The sequence below is a fragment of the Cotesia glomerata genome, linkage group LG3 (assembly GCF_020080835.1).
Source record: "Cotesia glomerata isolate CgM1 linkage group LG3, MPM_Cglom_v2.3, whole genome shotgun sequence".
Taxonomy (NCBI): domain Eukaryota; kingdom Metazoa; phylum Arthropoda; class Insecta; order Hymenoptera; family Braconidae; genus Cotesia; species Cotesia glomerata.
Genome location: NC_058160.1, coordinates 15617052 through 15639919, shown reverse-complemented (window position 1 = coordinate 15639919; position 22868 = coordinate 15617052). Strand labels below are relative to the sequence as shown.

At 35.1% G+C, this 22868-nt stretch overlaps 1 protein-coding gene across 1 annotated transcript; it reads left to right on the top strand.

Moving 5' to 3' along the window:
- The first annotated feature begins 8725 nt into the window (after positions 1-8725).
- Positions 8726-10184, top strand: LOC123261378 (ATP-dependent DNA helicase PIF1-like). The gene is made up of 2 exons (XM_044722972.1): positions 8726-9394; positions 9444-10184. Exons 1-2 carry the CDS (start codon positions 8726-8728, stop codon positions 10182-10184), a joined length of 1410 nt encoding a protein of 469 aa, XP_044578907.1.
- Positions 10185-22868: the final 12684 nt, after the last annotated feature.

Here is a 22868-nt window from a genome sequence, read left to right as displayed (position 1 = left end):
CTCCGTGAAATCAATTAAATATATTTGTAAGTATGTGAATAAGGGATCTGATCAAGCAGCATTCACTGTTGGAAATCTTGATAAAGTGACAAAGTATGAGGCAGGACGATACATTAGCACATCTGAGGCAGTTTGGCGAATTCTGAGTTTTCCTATCCACGAGAGATTCCCTCCAGTTATGCATCTTGCTGTACATTTAGAAAATGGTCAACGAGTTTTTTTTAATGAAAATAGTATACTCAATCAGATCAACAATTTCAAAATAACACATTACTTTTTTTGAACTCTGTAGCGTACAATTTTGCGAAAAAATTATTATATTGTGAAGTTCCAGCTTATTATGTCTGGAGAAAACACCAGTTTCACAGAAGAAAATAAGGAAAAATTGTGCCAGGTTATCTAGGTAAAAAAAAGATAATGTTTTAGGCAGAGTGTACTGACCATCCTACCTATCGTAAATGTTATTACCTCCGACTTCTTTTACATGAAGTTCGCGGTCCAGAGTCATTTAAGGCTTTAAGAACTATAAAAGATGTAATCTATACTACATTTCAAGAAGCTGCAGAGTAATGGGATTGCTCGAAGACGATGCTCATTGGGATCAAACTTTAACAGAAGTCTCAATTTCTGATTCATCTTACAAAATACGTGAATTGTTTGCTGTTATGTTAGTTTTTTGCCAAGTTGGAGATCCGATTAAATTATGGGATAAATATCGAGATAATTTCACGGACGACATTAAAAGACAAATGAGTAGGAATATCGAGTTAGATCTTGATATTGTTTACAATCAATGTTTGATTAATCTTAAAGTTATGGTCATTGCTATGTCAGGTAAGACACTTTTATAATTTGGACTTACCATCTCGAGATTAAGAATCTTATTATTAATCAACAATATTTAAATGAATTAGCTTATGAACTGCTAAGTTACTCGGAGTGATAAAAAGTGTTCCGATACTGAATAAAGAACAGAAAGAAGCATATGAATCTATTATTATATATGAAACGACACTATATTGAATAGTGTCGTTTCTGATTCTAGACGATTGTTCTTCCTTGATGCTCCTGGTGGAACGGGAAAAACATTCTTGATTAATTTGTTGCTTGCGAAAATTAGAAGTAAAAAAAGTATTGCTATTGCTTCTTCAGGAATTGCGGCTACTTTAATTGACGGAGGCAAAACAGCTCACTAGACATTTAAATTACCTCTTGAAGTGAATCATTCTGATAATATTCTATGCAATATTTATTAGCAGAGTGATATGGCTCACATCAGAGAAGCAAAACATAAAATGGGATGAATGCACTATGGCTCACAAAAATGCTATTGATGCTCTCAACAGAACTCTCTTAAGGATATAAGAAATAGTGACCAAATAATGGGTGGGATAACTCTTGTTTTAGCTGGTGACTTCAGACAAACTTTACCTGTTGTACCGTGGTACATGTGCAGATGAAATCAAAGCCTGTCTCAAATCCTCAGTTTTATAGCCTCATGTTAACGTACTGTCTTTGAAAATTAATATGCGCGTTCATATGCACTATGATTTGAGAGCAGAAGAATTTACGGTGGGTGCTCGGTGGGTCTTATATACGTGACTGAATAACGTAGTCAGTACTTGTCTCGGATAGCTTAACTAGTAGAGCCCTTCGTGCGTAACCGAGAGATCTGGGTTCGATTCTTAGTCTGGGCTGTCTGATTATTTTTTCAATTACGGAAAAATTCCCACTGAGTAGGTCCCCCGCTTTCCTCTATCCGTTCTTTCCGTACTCCCTTAAAATTTGCTTTAATATGGCAATATTACGCAATATATATATATGAAAAATACGCAAAGGTACTCATTGATATAGGGAATGGACAAATTTCAGAAGTTGACAGACGAATAAGTATTCCGGATAACCTAGGTGATATTGTTGATGATTTAACTACATTAACTGATAAAATATACCCAGATGTCAATAAAATTGGATCCCGCCAGGTTAAATAACGGGGACGCATCCCAATACACAGTACCTCATGGGTGATTCGGAAATCTGTGTATGTCAAATGCATTGGCTGGTACTAATTTTCCTGACTAAAAATCTTAAAAATTCAATTAATTTATCGATAAGAAAATATACATTTTTTAGTTGATATAAGAAATAAAGATTAAAATTAATAGTGTGCCCAGCGAAGCGGGCAGGTGGCTGCTAGTTTTTAATAAAAATGAAAATTCATTTATGGCCGCCCAGTACCTATAACTGATCCTCGCTAGTAATTTTTAATTCAAAATTGATTACGTTATTCCAAATAAAAATTAAAAACTTAGTTACAGCGGCCTATAGCTTTTGACTGACCGCCACTACTTATTGTTTATTTTAAATTTATTTTAAGTCATTTGAATATAATAAAAATAAAAATTTACTCATTGCCGCCTAGTGTTGTTACCTGACGATCACTACTGATTTTTTTATCAAAAATTACTTTAATCGTTCTAAATGAGAATGAAAATTCATTCATAGCCTTGCTTCTAATTTTTTTACACGCTTTTTATGAGCTTCACTTGTATTTCAGTTTGTCAGTTTGTCAGTTTGTCAGTTTGTCAGTTTGTCAGTTTGTCAGTTTGTCAGTATGTAACTCTCCTTCGCATAAAGAGACTACCATAATGATATTATTTAAATTTTGATTATTATTAACCTAGAACCCAGGTGACCCCAGTGACCTTCCTAGTCATCCTCTGATGACCATCCCGAAGTTATATCTCGAAACCAGGTGTTTCCTCCGTAGGTTTTCATCGGAAATGGCACAGATAAACCCGTACATCAACCTGGAATCCTCTGATGACCATCCCGCAGTTATATTTCGAAACCAGGTGTTTCCTCCGTAGGTTTTCATTGGGAATGGCACAGATAAACCCGTACATCAACCCGGAATCCTCTGATGACCATCCCGAAGTTATATTTCGAAACCAGGTGTTTTCCTCCGTAGGTTTTTTTATTATTAGCTTCACTTGTATGTATATTTGTATGTTTGTAACAGACTTTTTTGGGCGCGATTTTGACCAACTTTAAACGGCCAGATTTCGTTCAAACTTCGTGGATTTATCGAGGACCGATGACAATACACTTCTTTGATAAAATTATTCCATTTTTCAATTTACAAAATATGATTTTTGTTAATTTATATAATTTTCATCTATAGTCGATTAGGTAGAAACTTAATTTCAATTTTTATAATTTTTCTCTACAGTCGATAAGGTAGAAACTTAATTTCAATTTTTTATAATTTTTCTCTACATTCGATAAGACAGGACTTGATGTTAATTTTAATTTCCAATAATTATCTTTAGCCGATTTCTGAGAAATCATTTCTCTAATATTGACAAATTTTCGAATACTAAGGAGATTTTTAACTCTACTAAACAAATAATAGTTTAAAAAAACTAAAAAAACACGCTTTCATAAATAAACCAAACTAAAAAGTCAAAAATAAATAATAGTTTTAAAAAACTAAAAAACACGCTTTTTATAGAAAACCAAACTTTTTTCAAAAAACTACCATCACTCAGTTGATAAGGTAAAGAAAAGCTCGATCGGACTGTTCGGAAAATTTTAAGATTGTAGCCGTAGTTTCAACTTTGAAGAATTTGTCAATTACATATGGCAATAATTTATAATATTTATAAATAATTATTATATTCTCACTAATAAATAAATCACTTATTGAAAATTTAATTTAATAAAAATAATAATTTAATTAATAATTTAATAATTTAATAAAAACAATAACTAAATTGATTAATAATTTAATAATTCAATAAAAATAATCATTAAAAAGTTATTAAATACTTTTATCATATGCTTTAACTTATAAAAAATAAGTTAGTAATTTTCTGAAACAATTTGTTTTAATTTTTGTTTAACAACAAGTCTTCCGTAACAAAGTATCCCATGAGAGATCGGAAATATTTCTGTTACTGAGCATATTAATTTTGTTAGTGGCGCTACCAAACTATCCTCCTCCACGGAGACTAGTGCTGTTAACCGCTTTTCCGTACTAGGTTCTCCGCGTCGCTCGTATTTATATGGAAAGAGTAACCGTTACCTTGTCTTTGACTGAATGGCTCTTTATGTGGTGCATGCTCGGAGAGCTTGATCTATAGTACTAGACGTCCTCACATTAAATGTCAGCGTCGTTGCCCGTATATATAAGAAGGCACCCACGACTGAGCTCCAGCCAAGGATTGAGCAACAATGGTATAATATTACGGTCGTTGCAAACTGAATGAAACTCGGAAATAAATTACTCTTCTTTGTTGGTTGTTACGTACTCTTGTGCGAAACGAAAAATACAATTTTCATTCTACATTTAATGAATATGAAAGTATGTACTCTCATTGGACACTCAACGATTTCTACACCTAGAGAGGAATCGTTAAATCCTAGACACATAAAAATGTTAAGGGTCATGACCCATATGTTAATGGGTAATCCATAGAGAAACTTCATAGCATGTGTTTGTAACCAGGGCACCTCCACGTGGTGATGGAGGGCAACAGAGCTGTCTGGCAAAGTCCCTGGGTTAACGAAGTGTACGCTGTCATGGCAAATACAAGTAATGAGTATGTTACGATGCAGGGATACGGAGTCCCAGTATCGGCGTCTGGTCAGAGTGAGAAAGCAGGCTCGCAGGCGTCGTCATCAAACGACTGCAGCTCTCCAGTAGTGGGCAACTTGGCTACTGAAGAGTATACTGTTACAGGAAGTAATCGAGGATCGTTGTCTGTTAAGACAACAAAAGTATCAGAAAAAAGCAAATGTAAGCCGGTCAAAAGGCCTGCAAAGCCCTTAAGCGAGAAATTAGAGGAGAGAAAGGAGAAAAGAAGGCTCTATATGAGAAATTATAGAGCCCAGCAGTCAAAGAAGGGTAAAGAGGCTCGTTTGCAGCAAATGCGTCAGCATAAAGCTGAAAAACGAATCACTGAATCGGATCAGGCTAGAGAGGCTCGTTTGCAGCAAATGCGTCAGCACAAAGCTGAAAAACGTACTTCAGAATCTGATCAGGCTAGAGAGGTTCGTTTGCAGCAAATTCGTCAGCATGAAGCTGAAAAACGAATCTCTGAATCGGCTCAGGCTAGAGAGGCTCGTTTGCAGCAAATGCGTCAGCACAAAGCTGAAAAACGTACCTCAGAATCTGATCAGGCTAGAGAGGTTCGTTTGCAGCAAATTCGTCAGCACAAAGCTGAAAAACGTATCTCAGAATCTGATCAGGCTAGAGAGGTTCGTTTGCAGCAAATGCAACAACGAAACGCCGAGTCCAGTAGACTAAGTAGAGCCAGTATAACCGGCTTTATAAAGACAATTAACACATTTTGTGATAAGATATGTGAAATTTGTACTAAACGGTGCTATACACATCAAATTTCTAACTGGATTGTTGATACTAAAACGGCACCCTATCTGCCAGACGAATTAACACAAAAGAATAGCTTGGTTGTTTGCAATCGTTGCAAGAGTCATTTGACTTCAAAGAAAGTGGTAGCACCATCAAAATCTTACTGGAACAATTTAGATCCAGGTACTATTCCAGAAGTAATTTCAGTATTAACTCAAGCTGAACAAAGGCTAATTTCATGCATTATTCCATTTGTTAAAATTATAAAATTAAGCGGCATATTTGGGCAATATAGTTTTCGTGGTCAAGCGGTATTGTTCGCGCAGGATGTTTTCGAAGTCACTGAAAATATTCCGAACATGTTACCAAGAACCACTAAAAATGCTGGAATAGTTGTCATTACTGAGCGTCTTGAAAATGTCAATGTAAAGCGACAGTTTTTCGTATATAGGGAAAAGGTATATGCCGCTCTCCGTTGGTTAGTTGCTAACAATCCACTTTATGAAGACGTCACTATAGATCAAAACGTCGTAATCGATAATAAGGACATCATTCGAGTAGAACAAGCACCACCAGAAATCCCTGAGAAGACTAGTGAAGAACCTACTGAGGAGACTAGTGCATATATGAGTATCAGCGATAGTTCGAGAATTGTACGTGCTTCGTGGCATCAAGGAAATGATGCTATAGATTCACATCAGGATTTGCAGCCGTCCAATGCTGTGCGATGGCACTGTCCAACATCTTAAGGGCCAGTATTCTTACACCACAACACTGGTCGACAAACACCCTCAATCTGAATATGATAATAGGCGTCCAAATCTACGGCGACGTAAGATATTAAACAGAAATAAAATTGATCGCGTATCCTATTGAAAATGATGGATACCTGCAAGTGCGAAATTTCAATGTGATCAAAGATGAATTATTCGCATTTGGTAAAAGGTTTGAGATCACCATCGAGGATGATCCGAACATATATGGAAACTTGTGTGATAAGTATAATGCAGAAGACCTTGGTCGCACTCTTTGTCAAGGTCTGGAAGACTTATTCTTGTCACATAGTGCCGGCATATTAATAACAGGTGGACAGTCGTTCGGAGTGATGTACTATAATGACAAATATTACTTCAGCAATTCTCACTCTTGTGGTCCAAAGGGATCCAGAGCGAATGAAAGCAATGGAAAAGCTTGCATTATCGAATGCGATAATTTAGAAGAGATGGTGAGGATTTGTAAACGTACAACAGGCAGTAAAAACCAAGAGTACAGTCTTGATTACATTGACGTCGAAGTCTTTGACATAAATGATGAGCCTGAGCAGAGTTCTGCGACGGTAACGGAAGTGCTTGTAACAATCCCTTCTCAACAAGAGTTAACTGATCAAGTAATCCCACTGCAGACATCAGTAATGGCAGCGATTGATGTAATGCAGCCTAATGTAGAGGACGAATTACATGTTACACGAAATCTCAACGAGATCACCCGCAAAACGAAAGATAATATCGTCAATGTAGGACATGAACTGACAGCAGAAGAATTTGCCTGGTACTTTTTGTTTCCTTTTGGAGAGAATGGTTTTAAAGAAGAAAGACCTGTGAAAATTACAGCGTTAGACTACTTCCAATTCAGAATTTTACGAAGTGACACAAGATTTCAACGCAACGACTATCTCTTTTATGCTTTATCCTTCTTTGAATATTATCGTATCAAAAGCACTATTTCAGCATGTGGCAGAAAAATCTGTAATCAAGAAGGAGCGGTTGAAGATGTCCATTTGTATGTGAAAAATTTGAGAGGTTCTGCAGCTTATTGGAGATCAGCCTTGAACGAGCTATTAGCTCAAATCAGATGTTTAGGAGCTCCAACCTATTTTGTAACATTTAGCTCAAATGATCTCAACTCGTTGGATCAACGAAAGGCCTTGTTAATAGCAGATGGTAGGCCTGATGTTGATCCTAGTACGATTGACATGTATGAGACTCAAAGACTTATCGAAAAGTACCCAGTAATTTTGAGTCGACATTTTATGATTCGAGTAAATGCTCTAATGAAATTTATCAAAAATAATGACGAAGTATTTGGTGGCGAAGTAAAAGACCATTGGTGGCGTATTGAATTCCAGAATCGGGGAAGTCCTCACCTTCATATGGTGATTTGGATTGAAAATCATCCAGAATTTGACTCAGAAGAAGGGAAACTTCTTCTCGACCGTAACTGTTGCTGTAAAATGCCTACAGAAGAAGAAGATCCAGAGCTTCACGATCTAGTCAACAAATGTCAAATTCATCGGCATACACAAACATGTACAAAAAATACTTCTGTACGGTGCCGATTCAACTTACCACGTCGAGAATGCAATGAAACACGAATCGTGTCTCATTCTTCAGATGACTTTCTTCGCAACGGTGGTAGAATTTGTTTACTTAAACGTCGAAAGGAAGATGCGTGGCTTAATAATTATCACCCAGAGTTATTAAGATTGTGGACAGGAAACATGGATGTTCAGCCGTGCGGGTCAAACGAAGCGATAGCGTTCTATATAGCAAAGTACATATCGAAATCAGAACCTGAAGGCGTGGATTCTGGTTCTGGAGTTGCGCAGGCAATACAGCAAATTCAACGTGAAGAGACTGATCTTTCACGCAAACTGTTCAGGATATGTATGAAGATTCTTTATGAACGACAAGTATCAGCTGCAGAATGTGCGTATCGACTGTGTCACATCCCATTACGGGACAGTTCGCGAAGCTGTATTTAACTGAACACAAGGAAACCAGAACAGCGTTACAAAGTATTGCAGTTTGATAAAAGCGGACACGCAATTGGCTATTATAGCAATATCTTTGAAAGATATGAAAAACGACCATTACAGCATCCTGACTACAATTTTGCGAACATGAGCCTCACGGAATTTGCAATGTTGTTTGAACCTTTCTATCCGAAAAAGGTAAGCGATATTAAGGAAGGTGTAGATCATGATGTCTATGAAGAACAACCAAATACACGTCGCACACTCATCGCCTTGTTAGATGGTAAAAACAAAATGGTCGTGAGAAATCTTTCTGCAGTTGTAAGAGTGCCATACTTTATAGCCGCATCAGATCCAGAAAACTTTTTCTACAGCTTACTCATTCAATATATGCCGTATCGTTCGGAAGCTGAACTACTTGATGGTTTTGAAAATGATGCTTTCTTAGCTCGCGAAGATCGTTTGAAGCTAATGAGTAGATATATGTGCCAATTTCGAGAGCGGGATCAACAGCTAGAAAATGCATTTAATCAAGTACATGCATTTGAAATTTTAGAACAGCCAGAAACTGTCAATCCTGAACTTGACGAAGAAGAATGAATGAAGTACTAGGTGTAGAAATGAGCAATGATCAATTCCAGAGGGCACAGCAGTCTCTGAATGCTGATCAAAAGCAATTATTCATCTCCGTCACAGAGAGCATTAAGAAACAACTTAACGGTGATGTTATACGAGAGAGAATTTTCGTTACTGGACAAGCAGGCACTGGAAAAACTCTTCTCTTTAATGTACTGAAAAACCAAGTTAACCGATGTTATGCAAAACCGGTTGTGAAAGTTGGTGCTCTTACTGGAGTCGCAGCACGGCTGATCGGTGGATCTACACTACACGGTCTGCTAAAACTACCAGTACAAAAAGATGGAGTAATTGTTAGCATGCCATTTCTGACTGGTAATTATCTGAGAGTGATGCGCCAATTATGGCAAAACGTCGAGTTTCTGTTCATAGATGAAATTTCTTTGGTACCGTATGAAATGCTTTGCATGATCGACTCTCGTTTCCGTCAACTGAAAAACCCGAACGCTTGTTTCGGAGGTATAAACGTTATACTCTTTGGTGATCTAATGCAGTTACCACCTGTCCGAGGACATCAAGTATTTCGACAGCCAGAACACATGGAACCCGCTACACATTTGTGGCGGCAATTCCGTCTGTTTGAACTCAAACAAAACATGCGTCAACAAGGAGACAAGACATTTATAGATGTGCTTAACGCTCTAAGAGTTGGAGAATTAACGTCTAAACATGCTGAAGTTCTTCCGAAGAAAGTCAACAGATACTAATGGAGAATTTTCAATTGAAAAAGCTTTGAGAATTTATCCGACAAATGACCAAGTTGCTAGACATAATGAAAAAGTTCTTCAGCATTTTGAGGATAAAGGAACTACTATCTACACAATTAAAGCACAAGACCAACTCATTGATGCTACACGAAATTTAGGTAATCAAGACGTAAGCTCTGTGATACCTAATGATATCAATAAAACAGGAGGTCTTCCTAATGAATTGAAAATATTCGTCGGAGCTAAAGTGATGTTAAGGTCGAACATTGACGTGTCAAAAGGTTTAGTAAATGGCAATATGGGTTTCATTACAGAAATTATATGGCCAAATTTTCGCAGGAACCAAGTATACGCGGAAGACATCCCGTCAGTCCGTATTAATTTCGGTTCAGATGGTGATCACGTAATTAACCCAAAATCGATTCAATTTCCAGCTAAGTACAGCTATGGAACTGCTGAGAGACGAATGCTACCACTAATCCTAAGTTGGGCATCGACTGTTCATAAAATGCAAGGCTCTACAGTTGATCATGCAGTCATTTATCTGGGCTCTCGACTGTTTGCTGCTGGGCAAGCGTATGTAGCACTTAGCCGGTGCAGATCTTTGGATGGTATTCGAATTGAAGAACTTGATTGCTCAAAGTTGACAGGTAAGATGACATGTAACACTGAAGCATTAGATGAAATAGAACGACTAAGAAATAACTCATAAGAGTCGTCATTATCAGTTGATCGCTCATAATATAATATCGATTCACAAATCATCAAACACAAGTTGATTAATTGAGAGATTTCATTTCTATTTATGGCAAGACATAGAATTATGAGACCATAGAATAATTGTGAAACGAGCTGAGAAAATATAAAACACATTCGAGTTCATAACGAGCGATTAATAATAAGTTAATTAAGTCAATTAATTATTAAAAAATAATAAATGATTTATAATAAATATAAAAATCGACGCAAAGTCCCAGAAGTACTTATAAACACATAATAAAACTGAAAGCACTAAATTTATTTGTGGGTATCGGATATTTACGTCTAGCAAATGATAAATGAGGATAAAGCGTCAAGTCATTCATAATTATCACAGATATCAATTGTAAATATCGAATTTGATGTCGACATTCACTATGGATGACAGTATGAATATTTTCGACAATCGAAAAGCTATACTTACAATGCTGGCAATACATGTTAATCAAAAGAATTCACTTAGAAAAATAAGAATTGTAAACATCGAATTCGAATTCGATGTCGACGCTTACTATGAATGATAGTATGAATATTTTTGATTACCAACAAATAATAATTTAAAAAAAACTAAAAAATCACGCTTTTATAAATAAACCAAACTAAAAAGTAAAAAATAAATAATAGTTTAAAAAAACTAAAAACACGCTTTTTATAGAAACCCAAACTAAAAAATAGAAAATAAATTTTAATAAATTTAAATTGAGAATAGTGTTAAAAATTTCAATAACTATAAATTAATAATAGTGTAAATAAAAAAAATGTATTTTATTTTAAAAAAAGCGTGGGGTGCTTTTTAAGATATTATCAAAATGATAATCACTCTACTCATATCTGTCAATAAAATATTTATAACTATATTGACACCATGCACCCCACGCTTTTTTTAAAATAAAAGACATTTTTTTTATGTAAATAATAGTGTAAACTATTATTAATTTATAGTTATTGAAATTTTCAACACTATTTTAATTTAAATTTATTAAAATTTATTTTCTATTTTTTAGTTTGGGTTTCTATAAAAAGCGTGTTTTTAGTTTTTTTAAACTATTATTTTTTAATCAATAATTACTCCAATTTTTTTCTCATTTATAAAAAAATTCAGTAACTTCTGCCCTGTGCTTCTGCTTGAACTCGGCTACTGAGCTTTTCATTCAAAATAACTTCAATTATTTCAATTTAATATCAAAATTCTGTCATAGCCGATTTAATACGAACAAAAACAGTTTCACTGTAAAAAATAATGCCAAGTCCACGTTCATAAGACTATTAAGAAAAAAATTTTTTACTTTTTTACAAAAAGATATAAAACGAAATATTTCACTTTTTATGAAATTCCTAAAATCTATCTACTGGGACTTTTAAAAAAAATTAAATTACACAATGACGCACACCAAGTACGTTCCAACATTGTTTTTTTTAATTTTCAAATGCACAACTAAATTTTTTTTAATTTCCGAAAATCATATACAACCATATCGGTTACTTGGATTTTTTAATTTTTTATTTTTTATCTTTTTGTAAAGAAATAAAAATTTTTTCTTTTAAGGGGGTATTCTGGTCTAGAAATTTGAAAAAATTTTTTTTTTTTTTTTTTGCATATTTTCAAAGTTTAGACCCTTAAAAATATGTCCTAAATGGATTTTTCAAAATTCGAAGCTTAATTATATTCGAAGATAATTATTTTCGAAGATACAATCGCTTTCAAATATCTTTTTTTCACTGTAGTTTTCCATCTTTTGTAAGATTAACATGCACCCTTATATTATTTAGTCTCTGGCCGTCCGCTTTTTACATTAGAAAAAAGTTAAAATCTAAAAATCTGGTTCGCTATAGTTTGTAATGATTATTTTTGATAATTTTAAATAGAAATTATAAAGATAATTGATAATAATGAAGTAATACACGCAATAAAATGCATGAACTACTATTATAAAATATCATTTAAAAAAAAAAATTCAAAGTAAATTTGAAAAAAAATTTGTAACCTCAAAAAAAAGTTCTGCTTACGGTATATACACACTCCGTAGTCTGGCTTGAGAACGGAACTTGGCGCCAGACTCTATCGAGTCTGTTGATTTAGCAAAATCTTTCGTTTTTTCCTTTGAATTCGTCAAATCTTGTGCCTGTAATAAAAAAAATTAAATTATCCTTTCTCTCATTCATACGTGCATTGTTACCGATACAAACACTCTAGTATACTATCGAATGAATCAACTGATTTTCACGCGCTTGGCGGCATTCTACGACATTTTTTAAGCTCCAGAAAGAATTTTCAAGTTTAAATTGATAGAACAAAAAATTTCGGTGTAATTCCGAAAAAACACTTTTTTTGGTTTTCTATCGTCAACGATAACTCACGAATGAATCAACCGATTTTGACCGGACTGGCAACGACGTAGTTTTATGATGTTAAGAGCTGATTTAGTTTTTGGAATTAATCAGTGAAGACGTTTGAGAGTTATCCCAAAAAAACAACTTCTGAAAATTTTTTTTTTCCTATGTTTTTTTAGATATCTCCAAATTTCTCAAAATCTGTCAATCCGAATCGGTTCAAATTGACAGGAAATTTAGGTTTCGCGAAGCTCTTTCGAATAGCAGCAACCGCAATGAAATCGGTTCAACCGTTCAAAAGTGATAAGAAGTTTACATACTTACACACATACACACACAAGCATACGCACACACACACACACACACACACACACACACACACACACACACACACACACACACACACACGCACGCACACACACACACACGCATACATACCCGAAAGCTCTTATAGCAATGGCGGTAGCTGTAAAAGTGATCACCATTCCAATTCCAGAGGCATCGCGTTCGGAGGACCTTTTGCTTTGGAGTATCACTCCAAATCATGGAAGAAACGAAAAATCAAGAAAAGGACAGGAGTATTAGTGGGCCTCACGCCTAAGTAGCAGCGATTACCGTAAGCGCTGAGATGAAGCGGACGCAAGCGCTGGAACGCCTCGAAAAGCTGACCAGCGAACTGCATGAGTTTGTCCTATCAAAGGTCAATAACCATAAAGAGATAAAGGCCAAGGCAACCGGGGTAGTTAACGCCCTTCGAAGGTTTAAAAAACTGGACGAAGAATGGCAGTCACCTCGACGACTCACTCCTCGTTTTACGCCGGAGAAGAGCAGTCAACTTGCTGTAGAGATCGAAGAATCAATGGACACCGGAGGCGATGCTGACGGTGAATCTGATGCTAAAGACGAAGGTCATACTTCCAACAAGTCTAACAAGAGGAAGGACCGGAACTCCCCAGATGGAATAGATGGGCAAAATCAACAAGACCAGAAGCGGGGACTTGCTGATTACGATTTCGCGGAAGTGCGTGGACAAGGCCTGCAACATACCATTGCAAACATTCTTAAGGAGGAGGCCAAAGTGATCTGCAAAGGGCCACAAGAAGACATCGAGATTCGACACCTAGATGACACCTCAACAAAGGAGGATATTCAGGCTGCCCTGCATACGATAACCAAGGATTTCTGCGAAATACTACCAGAGACAATCAAGATCCGCAAAGCCTACAGAGGTACCCAAACCGCTGTCGTGACACTACCGGCTGCAGCAGCTCAGAAGATATTAGAAGGAAGCGGTAAAATCCGAATTGGCCGGGTCAACTGCCGAATTAGAGCCACGAGGAAACCCTACCCAATGCTACAACTGCTGGCATTTCGGGCACTACGGATCCCAGTGCAGAAGCAAGACAGATCGATCCAAGCTATGCATCAGATGCGGCCAAGAAGGACACAAGATTGCGGACTGTAAAAACCCAGCGGTGTGTATTATGCGCGGAAAATAAGAGCGCAGAGAACGCTGCCCATCACGCCGGCATATACAGGTGCCCGGTATACAAAAAGGCACTCCAGAGAATGACAAGTAAGCAAACATGAGGATATTACAGCTTAACCTCAATCACTGTGAGGCCGCGCATGACCTGCTCGTGCAGACCGTGCGTGAATTAGAGCTTTATTTAGTAATAATAGCAGAGCCATACAGACACCTGAATAACCTTGGGAAACTGACAGCACCACCAAGGCTTTCTGGTCATCTGGTCCTGTGGCAAACTTCCCTTCCAGAGCATAGTGAGCGATGATAACATCGGATTTGTAGCAGCGTCTATTAACGACATCCGTCTTTATAGTTGCTATGCACCACCTAGCCTTTCCATTGCCGACTTTACTGATTTCCTGCATCGACTAACCGAAGACGCAAAGCTACTACCCAGTAGCTATAGCAGGGGATTTCAATTCCTGGACGGTAGACTGGGGCAGCAAGCAGACTAATGCGCGAGGCAAGGCACTACGTGAAGCAATGGCCTCACTGGACGTGGTCCTTCTCAACATCGGTGAGACACCAACATAAACCAAGGGAGAGTAATAGTTCATGAGAGAGTTAATAGTTCATGATAACTTGAAATTCCTAAATTCCTAAAAATTTTTTTTATTTTGTTTTTTTTTAATTTTTATAATTTTTTTAAATTAAAATTTTGTTAATCTCTTTTTGAATAAAAATACTTGTCATTTTATTTTATATAATTATTTTTGTCATTTTTTATTTTATAAAAATTTTTGTCATTTGTTTTCAAATAATTATTTCTGTCTTTTTTTGTTTGTAATTTTATTTTTACACTAATTTATTATTAGTATTAATTTCCACAGACTTATTCCTTTTCTATAAACGTATCTGTTAGTTAGTGTGAGTCTCGAATGATTTTCCTAGTAGTAACCGTCGTTCGGGAGCTTTTGTTTTCGCTAGCGTCTTAATATGTAACTCTTTGTCTGAAAAGCGCGACTTTTTTTTATATCTTGACTGTCAGCTATCTATACAAGTGTATTGTCTCCAGCAATCAAGGTATTTATTATTATTGTAAGCACGTTTACGTTTTTTTATAATAATTGAATATTTTCAATTATTTTTTTTTAATTATTATTATTACATAGATTTATATTAGTTTAGCGTTAGTAAAATAGTAAATAACCTGTGATTTCGTGACAGGTTATTCGCGGTCGTGTGACATATTTCGCGCCATTATTTAGTACGCGGTTCAGGATTTTTAATTTATTATTTATTTGTTTGCGGTGGATTATTCGGGTTGTGTGACCAGTGACTTGGTATTGTGTGTGTCGATAAGGATTGTGTGATTCGTGATTAATTATCCTCATTGCGTGACGGATTATTCGGCATTGTGTGACGCGTTTCGGGATTGAGTGATCGGTGAGTGTAGATTTGTGTGTATGCCGTACGTTAATGTTGTGTGTTTCGTAGGTCAGGGTTGTTTGTGCGGTAGGTCGGGAGTGTGTGATTCCTACTAATATCCTGTTACGTGAATGTGGAACGCTTCACGTAATAATTACCGTAACTCCTACTCTTTCCCGCTTCACAGCATTATTTATATTTGTAAAAATGCTTACCGTAAGATGGACGGTGTGGCTTAATGTATATAGAATAAGCGAATGGAAATTTAGTATAGACCGGATAGCTCAAATGGTAGAGTAGCCGACATGTCTTCGGAAGGTTCTGGGTTCGAATCTCAGTCCGAGCTATCTAATAATTTTTTCTCGCATATTCTATAAACTCACATTAAGATGATCCTCTCCACATTCCTTTCTCAATCCTTTCCTACTAATATCCTGTTACGTGAATGTGGAACGCTTCACATAATAATTACCGTAACTCCTACTCTTTCCCGCTTAACAGCATTATTTATATTTGGATCCGTGATTTAGGTTTTTTTAATGCGTGGTTCGGGTTTTCGTGAAATTTAAAATTTCTTTTACGCGTTTTATTGATTTTTTGATCGGCAATTCATGACTCGTGATTTTTTCTTTCGGTGAAATCGTATTATTGATTCGTTTCAATTAATTTCTTGTAAATTTTTAATTTGATAATTTTTTCAATAATATTTTTTTTTATGTTAATTATCTTTTTTTAATAATGGCTGAGCCTACAATTAAAAAGCCAAGATTGGCCAAAATTTTTCAGCATCAATGGTACGATCAAAGCTACCCAGAGTGGCGTAAATGGGTTAAGGAAATTCCTTTGGACCCCGCGAAATTTTTTTGCGTTGCGTGTAAAGTCACACTGTCGTGCGGATGCAGTGAAATCTTGCGGCATTCAAAATCAGGGGGGGCATATAAAAAATATGCATTTACTGACTGAGGAATCGAAAAATGTCCAGAATACGATGCCTTCTGCGTTTGTTCAGGAAGCAGCTTGTGCTCTTGAATCGGAATCTTATTCAGCTGATGGTGATGCTGAATTTGATTTCAAAGAAAGAGTACAAATTGCTGAACTTCGTTTCGCGACGTTTTTTGCCGAAAATAACATTTCGTTAACGATCGCGTCAGACATGTTGAATTTATTTCAAACGATTGGGAAAGAGCCAGCTGTGTTACAGGCTATGAAGGTCGGTAAAACTGAAGTCGGTAAACTTATTGGAAATGTTCTTGACGTAGTTGAAACCGATCGTATTAGTAAAGTATTACGCGATAATAACTTTTCGATTCATTTAGATGAAAGTTCGGATTGTACGTACGATAAATGGATGGCGGTCATGGTGCATTAAATTGAGCCAAATATGTTGACAGTTAGAACTGAATTATTGCAATTAATTCATCGAGATGCGACTGACTGTTCAGCCACTAAGCTATTCAAGTCGCTTAAGCATAAACTTTGGAAGAAACAAATTCCATTATCCAACATAGTTGGCTACGCGAGTGATAACGCATCGGTTATGATGGTCAACCATTTATCAGTTCGTAAATTATTAACGGAAAATTGTCCCAAGCTTATTACGCTACCGTGTATTTGCGATTCTCTCGCGTTAAGTGCCAGCGCTGCATATGCTTTAATTCCAGATGAAATTGATAGTTTCATAAAAAATATTGCATCATTTTTGAATGATAGCCCCAAAAGGACAGCCATCTTTCGCGATTTTCAAAAAAATTTTCAGGATCGTCCGTTGAAAATAACGCGATATGCTGAAACAAGATGGTTGTCGCGTCATTCCGCGATTGATAAAATTTTAAAAAGTTGGGATACACTGATGGCTTTTTTAACTGAACAGTCTTTCGAAAAAGGCAAACAAGCAGATGAACTTCTTGAAATTTTAAAAATGCCATTGACAAAAGCATATCTGCTTTTTTTGCATTTTACACTTGATTTCTTCAATAAATTAAACACTTTTTTTCAAAATGAAAAAACTTTAGTTCACTGCTTGCAGCCTTATTCAAAAAAGATGCTTCTGGAGATTCTACAGAAATTTTTGAAACCTGCCTTGTTGCAGCCAGAAATATTCGATGCATATGCTCGTGACATCAAATTCGAAAATGGCGCAAATCAGTTTGATTTATCCGAAATTGATGTTGGTCATGATTGCAACGAAAATTTATAAAATAAACTTTCTGAAGGGACTCCACAAGCGGAAATCGACACATTCCGTCCAAAATGCCTTCAGTTTTACGTTACTGCAGCACAGCAAATCGTCAAAAGACTTCCATTCGATGACTCGTTTTTGAAAAGTTTGACGGTATTCGAGAGATATCCCGCGTTATTTCATTCGGATCGCAGCAAGACACTCGCTTTCGTGATTAACGTTCGTCGCCTTTTGCGTGTTACCGACGAAGAAAGTGTTACTCGCGAGTGGCAATCCTTATATCACGAAAATGACCTTCAGAAGGAAGAATGGGGCAAATTGTCATTTGATGAAATGTGGATGGCAATTTGCTCTTACCAATTCTGATCGTGGTTTTCGGTACGATAGTTTGCGTTTATTGCTGGATATAGTGAGGCATTACCTCATCCAAATGCTGCGGCTGAAAGAGCGTTCTCACTCATCCCAGACGTAAAAACAAAAAAAAGGAATGGTCTTGACGCAAGTACACTCAATTCACTTTGCGTCGTAAAAACAGCTATGAGGACTAGGGGGGACAGTGCGACCACTGCAAATATAGATAGGGAACATCTTTCGAAAATGGACGCGAATAATTTATATAATAAGAAAGACACAAAATCAAAAGAAAAACTTCGCTTGCAAGCTTACAACCCAGATGAAAACTGGGACGTTTACGAATTTATCGAATAGGTTAAATGTAGAATTAATTTTTTTCTAAAATATTTATTCAACATTTTGGCTGTGATTAGAATATATTTAATATAGCAAATGGTTAGCTTTAATTATTTATGTGCAATCTTTAAAATACTTGGATTTGAAGGTTTCTTTTGATTTTGTAATCGATTAGACCTACTGGGGATACCACGTTAAAAAAAGTGCGTACCATTTTATCTTACCCCATGGGTGACGTGGAAAGAGATAAAAAAAAAAATTATAAAAATGAAAAAAAAAAAAAATTATAAAAAATTTTTGTTTAAAAAAAAAAAAAAAAAAAAAAACATTGCCGAGTTCTCGGACCCGGTACTTTAGGCACCCGAGCCAAAAGATTTGCCGCGCGCCTATCAAGGGATGTTACAGGGACACAGTGGTAATTTATATTAAACTTGCATTTAGGAATTCCGAGTAAGAATTAACCGTTATAACAATTATTAATGATAAATAATATTAATAATAATAATAATTATTATTATTATTATTATAATTTATAATTTATAAAAGAAGAACCTGAAAACATAAAAAATTTGACGCATGACGTCACACGCGAGGATCCTCGCGCTGACTTCATTTTTTTCAAAGCCTCACTTTTGGCTTGCCGACTCACGAACGTGCTCAGCTTCCTTGTATTGGAGTAAATGGCGGTTTGGTGGTGGAACTTTGGCGCGCGAGGGGCAACGGACTTTGGTCGCTCTCGGCTCCTTCCGAGCAACATCGACGCTGCTCGCTCACGGATACAGTAGTGTATCATTCACATTGTGTGGCGTGTGGGTAGAGGTCTAGGGAAAGGGTAACTTCTACCCACGATCTGGCTGCACTGGGCCGAACAGCTATGCCTGGAATCCGTAAAAAGGATTCCCTCCCCTAAGATAAAAAAAAAAAAAAAAAAAAAAAAAACGCATACATACAGACATAGTGACTCCCTCGCGGGAATAGTCAGGAAAGCTTCCTAGGACCTTTAAGACGTCGAGATCTGATGAAAACTCGATTTTTGAAAAACGGGGTAAAACCAATAACTTCCCGATTTTTGGATAATTTTAATTTTCTTCGCATGAAGTTAAAAATCGGCAGAGAAGGTAAGTTAGAAAAAGTAGGCAGCCATGAATAAATTTTTATTTTTATTTTCAACAATTAAATCAATTTAAATAAAAAAATCACTGATCAGGGTTAGTTACAGGCACTGGGTAGCTATGATTAAGTTTTTATTTTCATTTAGAACGATTTAAGTAATTTTTAATCAAAAAATCAGACGTAATAGTAAGGGAAGCAATAAGCGGCCATGAGTGAATTTTTATTTTAGTTTAAATGAATCAAAAGAATTCTAAAATAAAAAATAAGTAGCGTAGGTTAGTCAGAGGCACTCGGCAGCTATGATTGAATTTTTACTTTTATTAAGAATAATCGAAGTAAATTCTAATTTAAAAATAATTACCAAGGTTTAGGTGAAAGCTCTTGGTAGCCATGAATAATTTTTTGTTTTTAATCAGAATCATTGAAGTAATTCTTTATTAAAAAAATCATTAACATTCGTCAGTTAGAGGCACTTATTGGCTATGACTGAGTTTTAATTATTATTTGAAATAATTGAAGCAATTCAGAATAAAAAAATCAGTTCTAAGTGGCAGTTAGCGGCACAAATAAATTTTTTTTTCATTTAGAATCATTAAATTAGAAATTAAATGAAAAATTAGTTCTGAGGTGAGGTTCAGTTAGTAGAGCTGGGCATTTTAATATTTTTATATCTATTTAGAATGATTAAAGTAATTTGAAATTGGGAAATAATGAGCAAGGGTCAGTTAAAGGCACTAACTTGACATAAATAAATTTTTATTTTATTTAGAATAATTAAACTATTATATAGATCGAATATAAGTAGCAAGGGTCAATCAGAGTCTCTGGGCTGCAATGATGGATTTGATATTTTTATTTAAAATAAATAAAGTAATTTCAAATTGAAAAATAAGGAGCCAGGGTCAGGAAGGGGCACTGGGTGGCTATGAGTGAATTTTTATTCATAATCTGAAATGATTAAAGTAATTTTCAATAAAAAAGTCAGTAGCGAGGGTTAGTTTGCGGCACTAGGTTTTCATGACTGAATTTTGACTTTCATTTGGGATGAATTAAGTATAATTTTTTATTAAAATTATATGAGGGTCAGTTAAAAGCAGTAGGTGGCTAGGACTGAATTTTCATTTCAATTAAGAATTATTAAAGGAATTCGTATATAAAAAATGAGTAGTTCAGTCAGGGGCACTGAGCGGCGTTGACTACATTTTTATTTTTATTTAACATAATTGGATTAATTTTCAATTAAAAAATTAGTAGCAAGTTTCAAGTAGAGGCTTTGGGCAGCTATAAATCGATGTTTCTTTCTATTTCGAATAATGAAAGTAATCTTCTAATTGAAAAATAAGTAGCGAGACTCAGCTAGAGGCCCTTAGTGGCGTTGACTGAATTTTATTATTATTTCTAATTATTAGATTACTTTTTAATTGAAAAACAAGTAGCGAAGGTGAGCAAGAGGAACTGAGCAGCCATGACTCAATTTTTGTTTTCATTTAGAATGAGTTACGAGCGGTTGATAGTTCATTTTCAAACGAGTTTCACTCATAAGTAAGATAAAATTTTGAAAAAAACGCTCGCTTTTCGATAGATAATTAAATTATTTATCGAAGATCGAAGCGCTTTTTTAAAATATGTTTATTTATTTATGCATACAATGCGTTTTAAAATTCCATAAGTTGTACAAGTATGACAGAGACACTTTCATTTTCATTTTCACTTTCACTTTCATTTGTCCAATGGAGGGCGAGAGAGAAAAAATATGTAAACCCTTCTTGAGTAATTTTTTATTTTTATTTTTCTCGCAATAATAAAATATTTTTTAACTGATGAATAAGTGGCGAGGGTCTGTTAGCGGCACTGGGCGGTCATGAATCAATTTTCAATTTTACTTCGAACTATTAAAGTAATTTTTAATTGAAAAATAAGTAGTCTGCGACTATGACAGAATTTAATTCTTTATTTAGAATAATTAATAAAATATTAAATTAAAAAATCAGTAGCGTTTGTTAAGTCGAGGCTCTGGGAGGCTATGTATGGATTTTAATTTTTATTTTGAATATTTAAGGTAATTTTCAAGTGAAAAATTAGTGGTAAGTGTCAAGTAGAGGCACTGGGCAGCTTCAAATGAATTGCCATTTTTCTTTCGAATACTTAAAGTAATTTTCAATTTAAAAATAAGTAGCGAGAGTCAGTAAAAGGCACTTGGTGGCTATGAGAAATTTTTTATCTTTTTTTGAATAATTAATGTAATATTCAATTAATAAATTAGTAGCGAGTGTCGAGTGGAAGCACTGAGCAGTTATAAATGAATTTTTCTTTTCTTTGTCGATAAATAAAGTTATTTTTGAATGAAAAACAAATAGCAAGGGTCAGTAAGTGGCAATAAGCAGCTATGAATAAATTTTGATTCTTATTTGCAATAATTAAAAAACTTTTCGATTAAAAAGTAGCGAGGATAAGAAAGAGGCACTGGGCAGCTATAAGTGAATCCTCATTTTTATTTAGAATAATTTGAATATGTTCAATTATAAAATGAGTAGCAAGTGTCATATAGACGGTCTGGGCGGCTACGGATGAATTTTTATTTTTATTCGGGATAATACAAGTAATTAATAATTGGAAAATAAGTAGCGAGGGTGAGTCGGAGGCCCTGGCAACTATGAATTAATTTTTACTATTATTTCGAAAAATTAAAGTAATTTTGAATTGAAAAACAAGTAGCGAGGGTCAGTTAGAGTCACTGGGCGGCAATGAATTGATTTTTATTTTTATTTTGAATAAATAAAATAATATTTAATAGAAAATTTAGTGTTAAGTGTCAAGTATAGGCACTGATCAGCTTTGACTGAATATTTATTCTTATTTAGAATGATTAAAACTCTTATTAATTGGAAAATGAGTAGCGAGAATAAGTAAGAAGCACTGGGCTAGGAATGAATTTTCATTTTTTTTCGAATAATTAAAATAATTTTTAACTAAAAAATAATTGGCGATCGTCAGTTAAAGGCAATGGGTGACGATAAATGAATTTTCAATTTAATTTTGAATAGTTAGATTATTTTTAATTGAAACATTAGTAGCGACTGTCAAGTAAAGGCACTGGGTGGCTACGAATAATTTTTTATTTTTATTTCGAATAAACGTAATCTTTATATGAAAAACAATTAGCGAGAGTCAGTAAAAGACACTGGGCAGCGATGACTGAATCCTTATTTTTATTTTGAATAATTTAATTTTTAATAAAAAAATGTGTAACGAATGTCACGTAGAGGCACTAGGCGGCTATGAATGAATTATTATTTTTATTTAGAATATTTCTAGTGATTCTTTCTTGAAAACCAAGTAGTGATGGTCAGTAAAAGGCACTGGGCGGCTATTACTGAATTTTAGTTTTTATTTAGAATGATTGAAGTAATTTCTAATCAAAAAATAAA

Bases quoted from the DNA above. Each gene is read 5' to 3' on its own strand.
- LOC123261378 (XM_044722972.1), top strand. From the start codon at position 8,726: ATGAATGAAGTACTAGGTGTAGAAATGAGCAATGATCAATTCCAGAGG. The intron at 9,395-9,443 runs GTGCTTAACGCT...AACATGCTGAAG, and splicing joins GAGACAAGACATTTATAGAT to TTCTTCCGAAGAAAGTCAAC.